The sequence below is a fragment of the Pundamilia nyererei genome, unplaced genomic scaffold, assembly GCF_000239375.1.
Source record: "Pundamilia nyererei isolate P.nyererei 1_Seehausen unplaced genomic scaffold, PunNye1.0 scaffold00142, whole genome shotgun sequence".
NCBI lineage: Eukaryota > Metazoa > Chordata > Actinopteri > Cichliformes > Cichlidae > Pundamilia > Pundamilia nyererei.
Window position 1 is genome coordinate 1,476,656 of NW_005187543.1, and position 14,074 is coordinate 1,490,729.

At 41.8% G+C, this 14,074-nt stretch overlaps 1 protein-coding gene across 1 annotated transcript in view; it reads right to left on the bottom strand.

The window, feature by feature from the left end:
* Window positions 1-14,074, bottom strand: part of dnaaf5 (dynein axonemal assembly factor 5) — a 29,616-nt gene that overhangs the window by 1,411 nt on the left and 14,131 nt on the right. Inside the window, exons 9-12 of the mRNA XM_005744375.1 lie at window positions 11,291-11,438; window positions 5,889-6,039; window positions 4,436-4,592; window positions 4,000-4,191 (exon numbers count right to left, since the gene is read on the bottom strand). Coding sequence (XP_005744432.1) covers window positions 4,000-4,191; window positions 4,436-4,592; window positions 5,889-6,039; window positions 11,291-11,438 — 648 coding nt within the window. The remainder of the gene's footprint in view (window positions 1-3,999; window positions 4,192-4,435; window positions 4,593-5,888; window positions 6,040-11,290; window positions 11,439-14,074) is intronic.

Below are 14,074 nucleotides of genomic sequence, written 5' to 3' on the forward strand. Positions count from 1 at the left end.
CAGCAACAGTGTAGCAAAATTGCAGGTGTGACCCTGAATCATCTTCATAACCTGTACAAGGTAAGGACAGGCCCAGCCTATCCTGGATGACTCTAGCCACCCTTTCTCAGAGAAGTTTGCCATTAGTCTTGTGAATAACACGCTATTTATTGCATTTTGCTTGTTGATTGTGTGTTTTTTGCTGACTGTAAATCAAATGACCCTTTTGGAGATAATACAGACCTCCATGACAGCTTTTTTGAACATTCTTATTCGCTTAAAGGACTGAGCACACCAGCAGGTGGCAGCGATCAACTATATTATAGACGCCAAGTGTGCAGATCCTTAAAAAAAAAAAAAAAAAAAAAATCCACCAGGAGGCGATAAGTCACTGTTAAAATCCTCTCCTCGATTGCTCCCACACGCTGTGCTGATTTTCCAGGTATATTGAATTACTTCTATTGCTGTCCCAGTGGGTAAACACTCCACAAACAACAATGCAAAAGCGCTGTTTCAGTGGTGACAGAATATCACACTGGATGAGTTATTGCATGTAAGCTAATCATTTGATACCCACCTTTGTTCTTCAAGGGGATTGAGGGGATTCTTAGCTTTTGTGTGTCCTGTACTCAGTTGGGATGGATGTGGTGGGGAGAGGCGGGACTTTGAATTAAAAGAGAACAATGATGGCTTGTGAGAAGCAAGTTACGCCCGTGCCAGCAGTGACAGAAGGAGGGATGGGAGTGTTGTCCATCATTCTGTCAGGACATGCTGCAGACATCAAGACAATTCGCAGATATGCGTTTGAAATACAAGAAGCGTAAGAATGGGATCAGCTATTAAAGAAAGAAGTAGAGAGAGATAGAGGGGAAAACAGAGGGTGGGAAAAAGAAAGCTTCAAACAGAGCCATGCATGAGAGGGAGGAATGCTTCCACCAGGATATGGGCTGGTTATGGGTGCTGTCAGATATAGATCACTCAGCGAGACGCGAGGTCGTGTATTCCACAAAGAGTCTCTGAGCACAGTTTGAAGAGCCCGACTCACAACCATATACTTAAACTGCTTGAGGCACATCTGCTGAAAAGAATACGTTCTAATGCTCTTGTGTCATTTATTTCAGCACTTCTAAAACACTTTGGAGCCTCTTGGAAATTTGAGAAATTTCCAAAAACTGTAACATCATTTAGGTACCATTCAAACCATTGGTATTCCAAACCCTTTCAGCCTAAATGCTTCAGACACACGTGACACAATTTTACACAATTGTATCAGAAAATAAATCTGGATTGAAAAGATAACACGGGTGAAGGTGGAATATGTTTATTTTGTTTGTGTAAATGTCCCTCATTTTTTCCATTTATAACAGCAATGTGCAAAAGTCCTGTGCCACCCCTCATTTCTTCAAATTTTGCTTCCAAGGAGCCAGTGTTGTGTCTATAAATAACACACAATTTTAAATTGTATCTTAAGGGAATTTTTTTACTGGCAGCCTGTTGCAAAACGGATAATTTGTTACCATTTCTTTAGTTGAATACATGAAAAATACCAACGATAATGCAGTTGGCCAAAAAGCATTTTTGCATCAACAAGGTGTTTTTACAAAGCGCTATTAGCCAAAAACTCCCTAGATTTTGGCACTGGTGTGCATTGTGTCCTTAATAAATTTGAGGAAACTGGACAAGTGGAGGACAAAAGAAGATGTAATAAGTCTTAAAAAATATCCAGCACAGACCTGACACAGGACCTGAGTGGTGCCTCTGGACCTTTGGGTGAACCATCGGAAAAACTGGAATTATGCGTTTGTACAATCGGATTTTGACCCATCATGTATAGAAAACGTGATTGGCTACAGCTTCCTTTTTCAGCATGAAAATGATCCCTAATACTGTGCCAATGTGGTAAATGAATACTTGAATTGAAGAAAAAAAAAAACCAAAACCCACACAATGAAACAAAACTATCACTGTACTTTTTGGCATCAACGATGGATGACCCCAGTGTGAGAGTCACTGGTTTCAGCTGAAATAACTAAACTAGATATTTAAACTTTTAAATATCAATTAAAAGAAAAATCTATTGTCTGTCACAGTATGTTGACCTAAAATCAGCCAATAATGTTAAAGAGGGCTGATGCTTTTTTTATACATTGAAAAGACCAGCAGTTGTTTATAAATTTCATTCAAACAGTCTTTTTTGGTAGTTGTGAGTGCTGCATCAGAGTCTCATGGCCAAGGAAAATGTAGGAACACTTCACCCAGTGTGACTCATCTATCACACAGAGATCTAAGACACGGAGTAAAGACTTAACAGGCTTTGGCTATGCAGGTACTAACTGCTAGCAGAATAAACCCAACAGTGATGTGGGACTTTTCATGGGATTTGTTGCCATTGTGTGAGATACGCAACTGTTTCGTGTCCTGGATAAGTTGAGACAGTAACCACATCCTCAATTATTCATTTCATGATTAAACTGAAACAAACAGAATCAAGGCCATGGACATCTTTCTCTCAGTTTTAAAGAAAGTGAGCAAGATCCAGGCCAGCGCTCTTCCTAATGCTCCACCTCCACAAGTGCGGCTAAACGAACGTCCTAGCCTTGCCAAGAGGAATCCCATTATTTTTTCCACCCACCAAGGAGATCCTTAAAAAAATAAATACAACACAGAAACTGCTCTCAATAAAAAAAAGAAAAGAAAAAACACTGAATGTGGGTGTGCATATAGTAAGTCTCCATCACAGAAACAAACAGTGTCTTTGTAAAGTCCTCTTAAGTGTGAGGCTTCATGGTATTGAGGCTTCGGCGGCATCTGGCGAGTATGAAAATGCTTCTTTTTTAAACCCAGAGAGAGAGAAAGAAAGAGAGGTCCCTTAGCGAGGCCTCCCTCTCGCTCATCACTGGCAAAGGCATCAGCACTCACCTGCGTCCTGTCAGAAGCAATGACAGCTAACATCCATATGAGAGTGGGAGGGAGTGCAAGTCCAGAGGAGCAGAGGCTTGGTTAGACAGTTCAGGAGGGAAAAAAATGTGCTCAGACTTTCCACTGATACGTAAATAAAACACAGCCGTGAAGCCACTGTGGACAACAGAGAGCACGAGGAGGAGGAAGAGAGAATGACAGATAAAAGATGAAGGGATTAAGTGGGATGTGAGGGCAGATGTGAAAAGGTGGCGAGGGGCAGAGTGGTCTGAATGTGGTTTTCATTTCGTGGGAGCGTTGAGAAGAGAGATCCTGAGCAGAGAGGCACACCACACACACAAACACACACACACACACTCCTGTGCGTGTAGGAGGGAGTTAATATACAGACATTAAAGCTCACATATTTAACCTGTGAAATGAACATCTTAGGTGGGGAGGTCTTTATCTGCAACCCCTGAAGCCCAAGAAAAGCCCAGCTCTTAATGGTCTTAAAATACTTTGACAGGGGAAATTGCACATGCTGCTTCTGGTGATAAACTGTGTGGAAAAGAGGGATAATGGTAAGCTTTGGAAAAAGGGAGCAGAGGGTACACTGGCCGACTGCCAGTAGCACAGTCTAACGTTTGATAGAAGACACCCCAAATTCCTCTTATCCCTGTCTGAGTGTTTTGGACACAGGGGGCTGATCTGCAGAGCGTCACACCTAAACTGTGCTTTCACCACTGCCTCACACTCACCATCATATTTCTCAGATAATCAAGATCGTAAGATCCGTCGCACATCATCTGAAACCAAACAGCGCACACGCAACTTGAGAACGGTGCGCTTAATGTATCCCAATGAGTTTTAGTTACAGTCTTGCACTATTCTCACAGCATCAGGGACTGTTGATGTCAAGGAAAAAAACAAGCTGTACGAGAGTTTGTCATTGTACGTCAAGAGTTATGGTTTGGATTAAGAGTGCAGACCCAGAAGGAGCTACAGCAGTAAAACGTCAAATTTAAATATTTTTTATTTGTTTTAAAAAGCAGGTTGAGGGCATGTTTGCGTCCTGCTATCAACACTCTGTCCTAGTCTCTAAACCCCACCCAGTCTTACCGAGCACTTGGTCCTGCACTGAACTGTCAGGGTCATCCAGGTGCAGGAGCAGCTGCTGAAAGAGAAGCTGCAGATGAGCACCGCAGAGCACAGGGTTGTAGTCTTTGGTCAGGCTGGAAAACCACAGCCCCACAGCCTGCAGGGCCACACCGCGCACCTCCTCGCTGCTATCATCCAGACGCTTCAGAAGCTCTGTGGTAATAAATAAATAAATAAATAATGTTTTTGACTACATCAGGTTTATAATGCAAAATGTCAGGTACTGACAGGTACTAGAAAGAAAGAACATATTTCACCCATACTGGCTTCTTCCAGGCTCTTTACCTTACAATTTAAAACACCTAAAGGCAACAGTTTTGGTGCGATATAAATAAAAATGACTTGAATCGAGCCTGAACTGCATTCACAAAAAATGACAGTGCACACTGTGACTTACCAGGGTAAATCTTATTGAGAGCCTCGTGGTGCAAACTGGTTCCTGTGAGTCTGAGTATGGCACACAGACAGCGACAAGCCAACAGTCGGCTCATCTGAGAGTCCTCCTCCAGGGCCGACAACACCAGGGGACGCATCCTCTCCTCCAGACTGATCAGCTGCGTACAGAACGGGCAGGGGGTCAAACTACATCGTTTCTAAAATGCAAGCCAACCAAGAAAGAAATTCTATCTCTACATAAGATGTCAAAGCCATTTTCATTTAGGGGTCAGTCAGCACCACATGAGGTTTTATTTGCTTAAATTGCGAAACATCAACCTGAAGTATAGCATTTACAGGTTTGGATGAGTTCACAATCACGTTGAGCTCGAGTCCAGCAGGAACTGATGTTTTAATCACACCGGCAGAGAAACAGACTGATGAACAAGGTGAGGCTCCAAGAAGTGATGGCTAAAACCTCTGTCGCCCAGTCTGTTTGCTATCGAAACCATGCAGGCGAAACAATAAAAAAAAGTAAAAAAAAAAAAAAAAGAGAGAGCAAGGAAGGGGGGTCAAAAAGAGGAGGAAAACTTGGCAGAGAAGTGATCCGGCATTACATCAGTGACAATCTGACGGTGCCAAGTGCAACTGGAGCTGCTAATTGTTTTCACAGGGAGCAGAGAGGAAACAATGTCCTTTTAAACGAGTCGCTGTCGAGTCGCCTGTGGAAAACACACATGGCTTTCTGTTCTCGCATCGATCTGAATGTGTTGTTCAACTCAAACCCAAAATTTCTCTTTTCGAGGCTTTCCGCTCCTGCAATCGTGGACACGTACGCCTACGTTCACACCGCCCCACCCCAGATATTTGCAGCTAAAGATGTCTGAAAAGACCAGGTGCTTGAGCTAGTTTAAAATGGTCACTCTGTGCACGTGAGGGCAAGTACTGCCAGATGTGCGGGTGCTTGTGCGAACGCACATACTGTAAACTCGGCACACGCTCCGGCAGGCAGGTGCAAGGGCATGTTCCGGTGACAGTTCCTACATATAACAAGGGCCCAGAACAGTGGAAGCATTGTTCCTCTGGGACAAAGGTATGTGAACCCGATTGCCCCCGCGTACACCTGCTACCTGCCGTGGCCAACTCTTTCAGCCAAGGAGAGAAAGATGGCGGACAATATATTTTCCTAAAAGGCCGAGTGGGACAGTCTATTTTGATGTGAAATGGACAAAACAGAGAATCTGATGTAAATGTCAAGCCCTGATGGATTACAGGAATGCACTACCACATCTTTTCCTTTACAGAGTCAATAAAAAATTTTTTCCTGCAGATTGGAGATCAAAAGTGCTGGAGGGAGCTCACATCCGGTATGTGCCTCCAGTGCTTATGAGTCACTCTGCACAGGTGGAAACAGAAAAAACTGTGCGCATCATACTATACATGTGATGGATTTGCTGATGTCCTTCAGTAAATACCTGTCCAGGTGTGATGGCACCTCCATGCAGCACTGCCAGCAGACAGCTGAGGGCAGAGGTGCGGACAGCAGCGGCGATGCGGCCTGCGTGCCACACCAGGTTAGGAAGCAGGATGTCACTCAGAAACCTCTCTGAATCGTCATGGAAACGCCTGGGATGACGCACAGGAAGGGGGGAAAAAGACACGATAAGTCAGCAGGAGTACAGAGAAAACATCTGCTTTATGTACAATACAGCAACCGGCCAGCACCGAAACATTTCTGATGATGTGCAAATGTAACATGACTGCTGCAGCATTACAGCTATACCATCAATATCATGGACAGTCCTACACTCGCTGTCGTAACGCAGAAGGGGGAGGAAGGCAGCAGTGGAGAAAAAGCCTGACGCAATGACTAGAACATCTGGGTATCCTCCTTTCACTTCTCTCTGCCTCTGGCATCCATACCACAGTCTGCAATGCCCTTAACTGCAAACCAGCACTGGCCACTGGTTCTTCAGCTTATGCCACTAACCTGTCATATGCCACATGCGTTAAAGTGTTGCAACGATTCCCTGCCAGTAGAGGGGGACTGTGTGTCGCAAATACAGCAAGAATTGTGCAGCTGGATGGGCTCAGTCACCTTAACAGCTCATCACGAGGGATGCCAGAGGATGGAAAGACATATTCCCACATTACAAGGATGATGTCAAGTGGTTAGGGAAGCAAGATTTTGTGTTGTACTTACACATCTGTATGCATGCACACCCGTGCACGCAAGTGCTAGGTAATTTTGACTGTATACCTAATGGCTTTATATGTACTTGAGCAATCTCTCAGAGCTAAGTGTCACTCAGAAGACAGCACAGCAGAAAATTGGTCTCAAAGATGGGGAAGGGAACAAATCTCCTGGGCATCATTGGACAAAGAAATCCACAGTAACATTTCAGCATACATTAAGTGATCCAAGAGGAAACTCTGGTCTTTTTTACAAACCCCCATGGTTCCACACGTTACTCAATTACAGGTTTATTTAAATCAGATGAAAGCCTTCAGATGCAGTTGAAAAAAGGTCAAGTGGTTCATTTTCTGGCATGCTCCACATTGCACAACAACTTAAATCAATCATTAATAATGAAAAATGAAACTGAAATTATTTTAATATATATCAATTGGCACATTAACAGAAGTACACTACTGACTGTTTTTCCCCTAAATAAAATCATATGAATTTAACTAGATTTCATTCTATTTTTAATCTGTTTTTCTAGACCACACCTGCAGTCATCCTACATCACTGGATTAAACAGAAGTGAATTTTGAATCTCATGTGATGCCAAAAGCCATATTCAGACTGTGCTTTTTTCTGTAGTTGGTCTTATGCAGTGCACAGACCTCAAATAGATTTTGGGTCTTTTAAATCATCATTGCACATACACAATGTGGACAACAAGATTGGACATCTTAATCTTGAAATCTGGTGTTTTCAGCCCTACTGCAACAAGTGTATAAAAGCAAGGTAGTCATGCAGTCTGCCTTTTCAACCATTTGTCAAAAAAAAAATAGCTTGTTTGGAAGAGCTCACTGAACTTGAGCATGGTAATGCAACTGGACGCCCCTGTAGCAACAAGTTAGTTTGTACATTTTCTTGCAGCTGAGATATTCCACAATTAAATGTAAGTTCTATCATTGCAATGTGGAAGTGTTTAGGAACCACAGGAACTCGGCCACAAAGTGGCAGACAATGTAAAGCTACAGAGCGGGGTCACTGAGTGCTGAGGAGCAGAATGTGGAAAATTCACCAACTGTCTGCTGACTCAATAACTGCAAACCTCCTCCGGCATTAACATCAGCACAAAAACTTTGCACTGGGAGCTTCATGCCATGGGCTTCCATGGCTGAGGTAGGAAGGTACCCCAGCACTTTTGCCCAAATGATGGCGTCATGGTAGAAGGTAGGGCTGTGCGATATGACCAGAATCTCATATCCCGATAAAAGAATTCTATCGTCCGAATAACGATATAAAAATCACAAAAATGTAACATTTTCTGTAAATTCTGTGAATCTCGGGCAGTTCGACTTGCGGGAAGCGTTTCCAGCTGCGAGTCATGTCGGAGTGTTTTAACTCCGAGTGAAACTATACATTTTTAGACATAAGTTGTAAAGGCGGCCGTTTTCTTTGTGAGTATTTATTACACGGCGTGCTGCGGGGAAAAGCCTGTTCTAACGTTTGAGTCTAAGGTTTATTTTTTAGCACCTGGCGGCTCTTTTTTTTTTTTTAAATTCTCATCCGTAAATAATCTGCTCTTTCGCGTGATTCCATTTATTTTGGAAAGTCTCAACAGGATCTTAGGACTTTATTGTGAAAGGTTTATGCGGAACATAAATAAGCAGACACGCAATGCTGTTACCGCCGTTGTTGCTAACCACAACGCATAAAAACAGGCGCTTTGTCCATCTGTAGTGTGGTTATATAAAATATAAGAGAAAGAGAGAACTTTAAGAAATTAATAGAGCCACTACAGTGACCATCAAAACCATGAAAAAATATTGCCGTAAACAGTTTATTTTGCGACACCACAAAACAAACCATGGCGTAAAATGAAACAATAGACGTTTTTATATCGTCATCGATATATATCGTTATATCGAACAGCCCTAGTAGAAGGTGTATTGGAAGGTTTTTGGAATTTAACCATATTATTATGCAATATTCATTTCAACTACCCTGTCATTTGTTTCATTCTATAATGTGTTATTACAGGGTCAATTCTGATAAAAGCACAGCTCAGTTTATTCTTTTTTCATGTTACTAATTTATCTGCAATCAAAAAAAAGATAAGAAACCACATTTGGAACAAGAGAAAGAGCTCATCTCTTTTTCCCTCCCGTTTCATATCTTGAAACCTGACATTAAGACTAAAGACGTATCTATTGCATATCGTTCATGCATGAAAGCACACCGTTGTCTTCCTTGTAACTCAGATTATTTTGTCCAGCCGCATACGGTGGAGAACAGAGGCACACACTTTCATTTCTTACACAACACCTTCTACTTAGATTTCATACTCAGCTTTTTAATCACGACACACAAATCCACATGAAACAAAAGTGTTATGAACGTGTGCGGATGAAAGGCACGTGAACGCACACAAACTTTCCCTTTCAGCTTGTTCCATAGCGGCGCTGTCATTATGCCATTTTGGTTTCAGAACAAAGACGAGAGGTTTTCTCTATGACTATCATTGTGCTCTTGATGACATATAGCGCGTGTGTGGCCTGCAATCTGCCAAGCATCAAGACCAGTCCATAAATCATGAGGGGAGAGGACTTTGGCAGAAGGCAAAGCCCCATATAGGATAATTTAAGTTCACACTATATGAATCTGAAACCTTTTGAAGGTATACCATGATTTCCGTCATACTGAGGGTTTGTGATTACAGGAGATATAGCTCAGGGATGAGTGAACCAGTTAGCAGTGCAGGTGGCCACGTTGGAAGTGAAGAGACAGACTTCTTTTGTGCGATATGCCAAATTATGGATTAAAAAAACAAAAAATCTCACGAAAGCTGAATATCCAACTTCCACATTTTTGGCAAAGATGGCAGAATATTCTGGCTCAAGAAGACCTCCTGTTTATGTGATACTTTTCACTGAAATACATTATGTTGCCTTCTGCTGCCGCTGCCAACTCGAGCCAAAGGGGACTTCTAGTGTGTTCCCATACAAAGATTAGCACTAGTTTCTTCCTCCTATTAACAAAACAAACTTTCTGACTGCAGCTTTAAGATTAGTTACACACGACACAGATGTCTCCGTCTGAGGTTTTCTTTCTGATCGACGGGAGCAGCTGCTGCGAGGATCTCGGGTTTAATGCATTCCATCAGACGCAACCCCGAGCCCATACTGAGGGCTGCACAGCTGAGGGCTCAGAGGGGACCCTGTTGGGGTGGTGTTGGCGTGGGGGGTGGATGTCAGACATCCCTGCTAGACCCCCTCATATCTCCTTAAGCAGTCAATAACCATTCAAATTAGCGACAAGAGATTCAGGCAGCATGCGCCGTTTGCTTCAGGCAAGCTGTGAAGTGATTAATTAATCAGCGTTAGTTGATCTAATACTCCCAATGAGACCATCTGAACTCAAATGGGACTCCCCTGCAGTCTGTATGGTGAGTGAGGAATGTGGTTTATAATTTCAGGATGACTGGGCTTCTTACTGATTTTAGCAGACAACATCACATAACCCTAGCTTCTCTCCATTGGCTTCCTGTTTGTTTTACAATTGATTTTTATGACTTTTTTATTTAAAAAAAAAAAATTAAAGTATGTCTGGGCCTGGTGCCCAGCTATGGAGCAGAAATTATGACCTTGTGGCTTTGGAATTACCTGCCTGAGGAGAAATGTTTTACAGATTCAGAGATTCTTTTAAATCCCCGGTTCTGGCAGAATCGTTTAGACTTTTTTTCATTGTTTTCATCCATTTATTTATTTTTTTGATGGCATTTTGGAGCCTCCTAGGAGAGCCATTTCAGGCATGTCCTGCCAGGAGGAGGCCCCCAGGGAAGACCCAGGACTCGCTGGGGAGATTATATCTGTCGGCTGGCTTGGGAACGATTTGGTATCAACCCACTGAGATTGGTGCCCCAAAGACCCTAGCCCAGATAAGCGGTAGAGGGAGCGAGGAAAGATGGATGGATGGCATTTTGCATTTGTCCTTATTATTTTACATGAAGATTTCTGGATGTAAACATAGTGGAAGCTTTCTGATTTATATTTCTTGTCTGTGTGCAGTTTGAGTCGTACTGACTAATCACATTTGACCAGGCCTTGGTTGCATGCAAGTAAAACTGTCCATGTAGAGAGAAAAAGGAGTACAATTTCACGCAATGATGTTTTACCCACGTAAAAATTATTTTCACTAGTAAACAACGACCAAGATGTGAAACTGGAAATCTTGGCCTTTGGAATATTAGATAATTTACATTATCTGATATTCCGAATATCCTGGCCACACTGAAAGCTCCAAAATATTGGCCGTTGCCTCAGACGTTTTCCTATTGCGTGTCAAAAACACTCTGCAACCTCTGTTTTTATAGGTGTGAATATAAAGCTAATTATCATTACATATGAATCCTATCACCAACCATCTCAAACAACTTCTACAATTACTCATTTTGTGCATGCAGTCCTAATTATGGTTCCTTGTTAGCATGTTTTGAATGAACACAGTGATGTAAAATCCAGAAAGTGTAAACTAAAACTGATTAGTTGGAAATTTAAAGTCTGAACCTCATCCAGAGAAAAGGATGAAAAAGGAAACAGCAAATGAGCGTGCTGTTAAGTGTGAAATATTCATGAACGTCAGACAGAAACATCTCATTCCCGAGTTCTGTTCTTTAGTGTGAACACGTGTCACTCTCACCCCTGAGAATCCAGTGTTTTGTTTGCATCCAGCAGCAACTTTGCAAGCATTGTGAAGATGCTCATCCTCATCTCTGGGTCTCTGTTTGGTTGGAGGCAGTTATGGAGAAGAGGCATTAACTGGCTCAAAAACTCGCCGATCACTGGACCTTTAAAAACACAGACAAAGTTGCATTACTACAAATAACATTTCTTTTTCTGGTCTAATACACTTTTGCACAAAAAGGAGTTGCATGAAACTGTAGATGCTGACTTTGTGTGGCCTGTATTTTAATCACTAGGCCACCAAATGCCATAGGCTCCATTTATTTATGCAAGGACAAGGACAAAGCTATTCCAGGTCTACCTGCTACCTTTGTAATGCAGATGTTTGCATGACAGTGGGGACAGTAAGTATTAAAAAAAGGCTCATTGGTGTACCTCAATATGACCTCAAAACACCTCAAAGCCTTCGCCAAAGGCATACTGAATGTTTTTTTTAATCCAGTGATGGCAAAAACATGACTGTACCCATCTGAACTTCAGTATCTCACTTTAATATATAAACTTTGATACACCACCACCTGACACCATGTGAATATGTAAGGGGAAACTCTGTGGATAGACATGCACAGTGGCACTGCACCCTTAAAATGAAAAGGTTTGTATACGGTATAAAGCTAAAAAACAAATTAAAGTAGTGTAATGCAGCTTCAAAACACAATAAAAGTTCATTTCTATGCCATTTAAAATTCAAGCACTGATTTGGAGGGACAGAATATTCAAACTTGATTTTCACATTTTAAAAAAAACTTAGACTGCCTTTATAAAATGTGTGCAACAGTGGAGAGTGGACAAAAAGGTGGGGACAGAGAGTTAGGGGAAGACACGCATCAAAGGTCACCAGATCGAACTCAAACCCCACCTGCTGCCTTGCAACCTATGCTCACCTGCCCACCCTCTGAGCTAAACTGGCGCCCTAGAAACAGATTTCTGATGAACACGAAAAAGCTGCTTTGCGCTGCCATATTGAATCAAATCTCCTGTGTTCTCATACCTTTCCTCAGACCAGCTGACTGTACGTTCTGCATTTGGAAAGAAAAATAATAACACACAGATGCACAATGGAAATTTCAGTGTCCAGAAAGACTGTTGTTCAGCCTAATTCTCGCATTACCAATATAACCATTATCACTACTTCAGCAGTGCTTAAACCTGGATTCTTCATCCAAAGGACTGAAGTTCATTCAGTCTTTCAGTCTTATTTTTACCCAACTACTAAATGCTAAATCCCTCCATAAAAAGCAACAGTGCTGGTTTTACAGAGAAATAATATATTTGCGTTTGTGAATTTTCTCAACAGGACTTTGTCAGGACAAAAAAGAAAAAAAAAGCCCCTGTTTTTTGCTTTGTTCTTACCTTTTTAAAAGGCACTGACCATATTGTTGAGTTATTAAAAACCGTGGACTGGTGAGGCATTAACACTGAGTCAGAGGAAATGAGATGTAAGAAGATCTTTGTGCGCCACTGTTTTTATACAAATGTCTTTTACAGGAAAATGAGAAACTCACCGGGCAAATATCCCCAGTTACATTCATGCCTACGCACGCTTATCCACTTACAGTCTTGCAGCATGTTTACACAGCTATATATAGTGATCTCTCTATGTGTAATGAGCGATAAGTGTCCAAGCCCTGTTTGGACAGACAAACAGAGTTCATGACCTGTTTATACAGACACGAGTGGAGACGGAGGAAATCCTGACATGGCCCAGGGATGCTAGCCAGCGACATAAAAAGATATGGGAAAACAGGCAGGCCTTTTCCATCCAAAGGGAATTTGTGAATCAATCAAGAATGTGTTATTTAAGCAGAGGGAGCTCAAAATGACTACTGATGTGGCAAGGCAGAAACAGAATATTTCGATTATAAACAACTAAAAAAAAGCAGTCAGCATCTATTTTATCCTTTAACAAGAGAGAATGGGAGTGAGAGATTGTGAGTAATTGCGCCATACTACATACAAGCAGACATTCTGACACCAGCTGGAGAACAAAAGACTGAGGAGGATATGAGCAGGCAATAATTATTCCTGTCTCTTACAAACACAGATGGAGTGTTTGAAGAGCTGATGAGCAAGCAAAATGACCAATTCTCAGTTGTCATATCAACTACCGTCAATTGTCCAAAAGGGACCCAATTTTCCTGAATCATGTGGACATCAAACACAGTGATAAAACAATAACACGACTGTCTGTTTTGCTGCCCGTAGCAAAGTCCTTGGGATGTGTTAATAGAACATCTGCAAGAATGAAGCGACGCTTAACCCTGGAAAACATTTTGTGCAGTTCTGCTTTTTATTTCATGCGATTTTGGCTGTGCTGAATTAACATAGCTCATATTTGCAAGACAATATATTTTATTTATTTATTTAATTTTAGAATTGTTGTCTCAGTTCCTTAAATTAGCTTAAAATGGCTAAGCGACGCAAAAACCTCCACATTTCATCCTCAGCCCCCCCCCCAAAATGCCCCACTGAAAATAAAATTTTTGATCCCGCATTCATCTTGACATCAACTAACAAATTTCTTTATGTTAGGATTTTATTTTGGACCGCTCTTAAATTTTTATATTTGCCCACCAGGTGGCGCTACTTTTTACAATTCAAAGCATGCAGTAAAATTTCAGAGTTTTTTTTTCTGTTTCCCTCAAGGATGCCTTGCTACTGAAATCATAAGTGTGTCCAGGTATTGATGTTAAATTATGGTTTGTGTGTGTGTGTGTGTGTGTGTGTGTGTGTGTGTGTG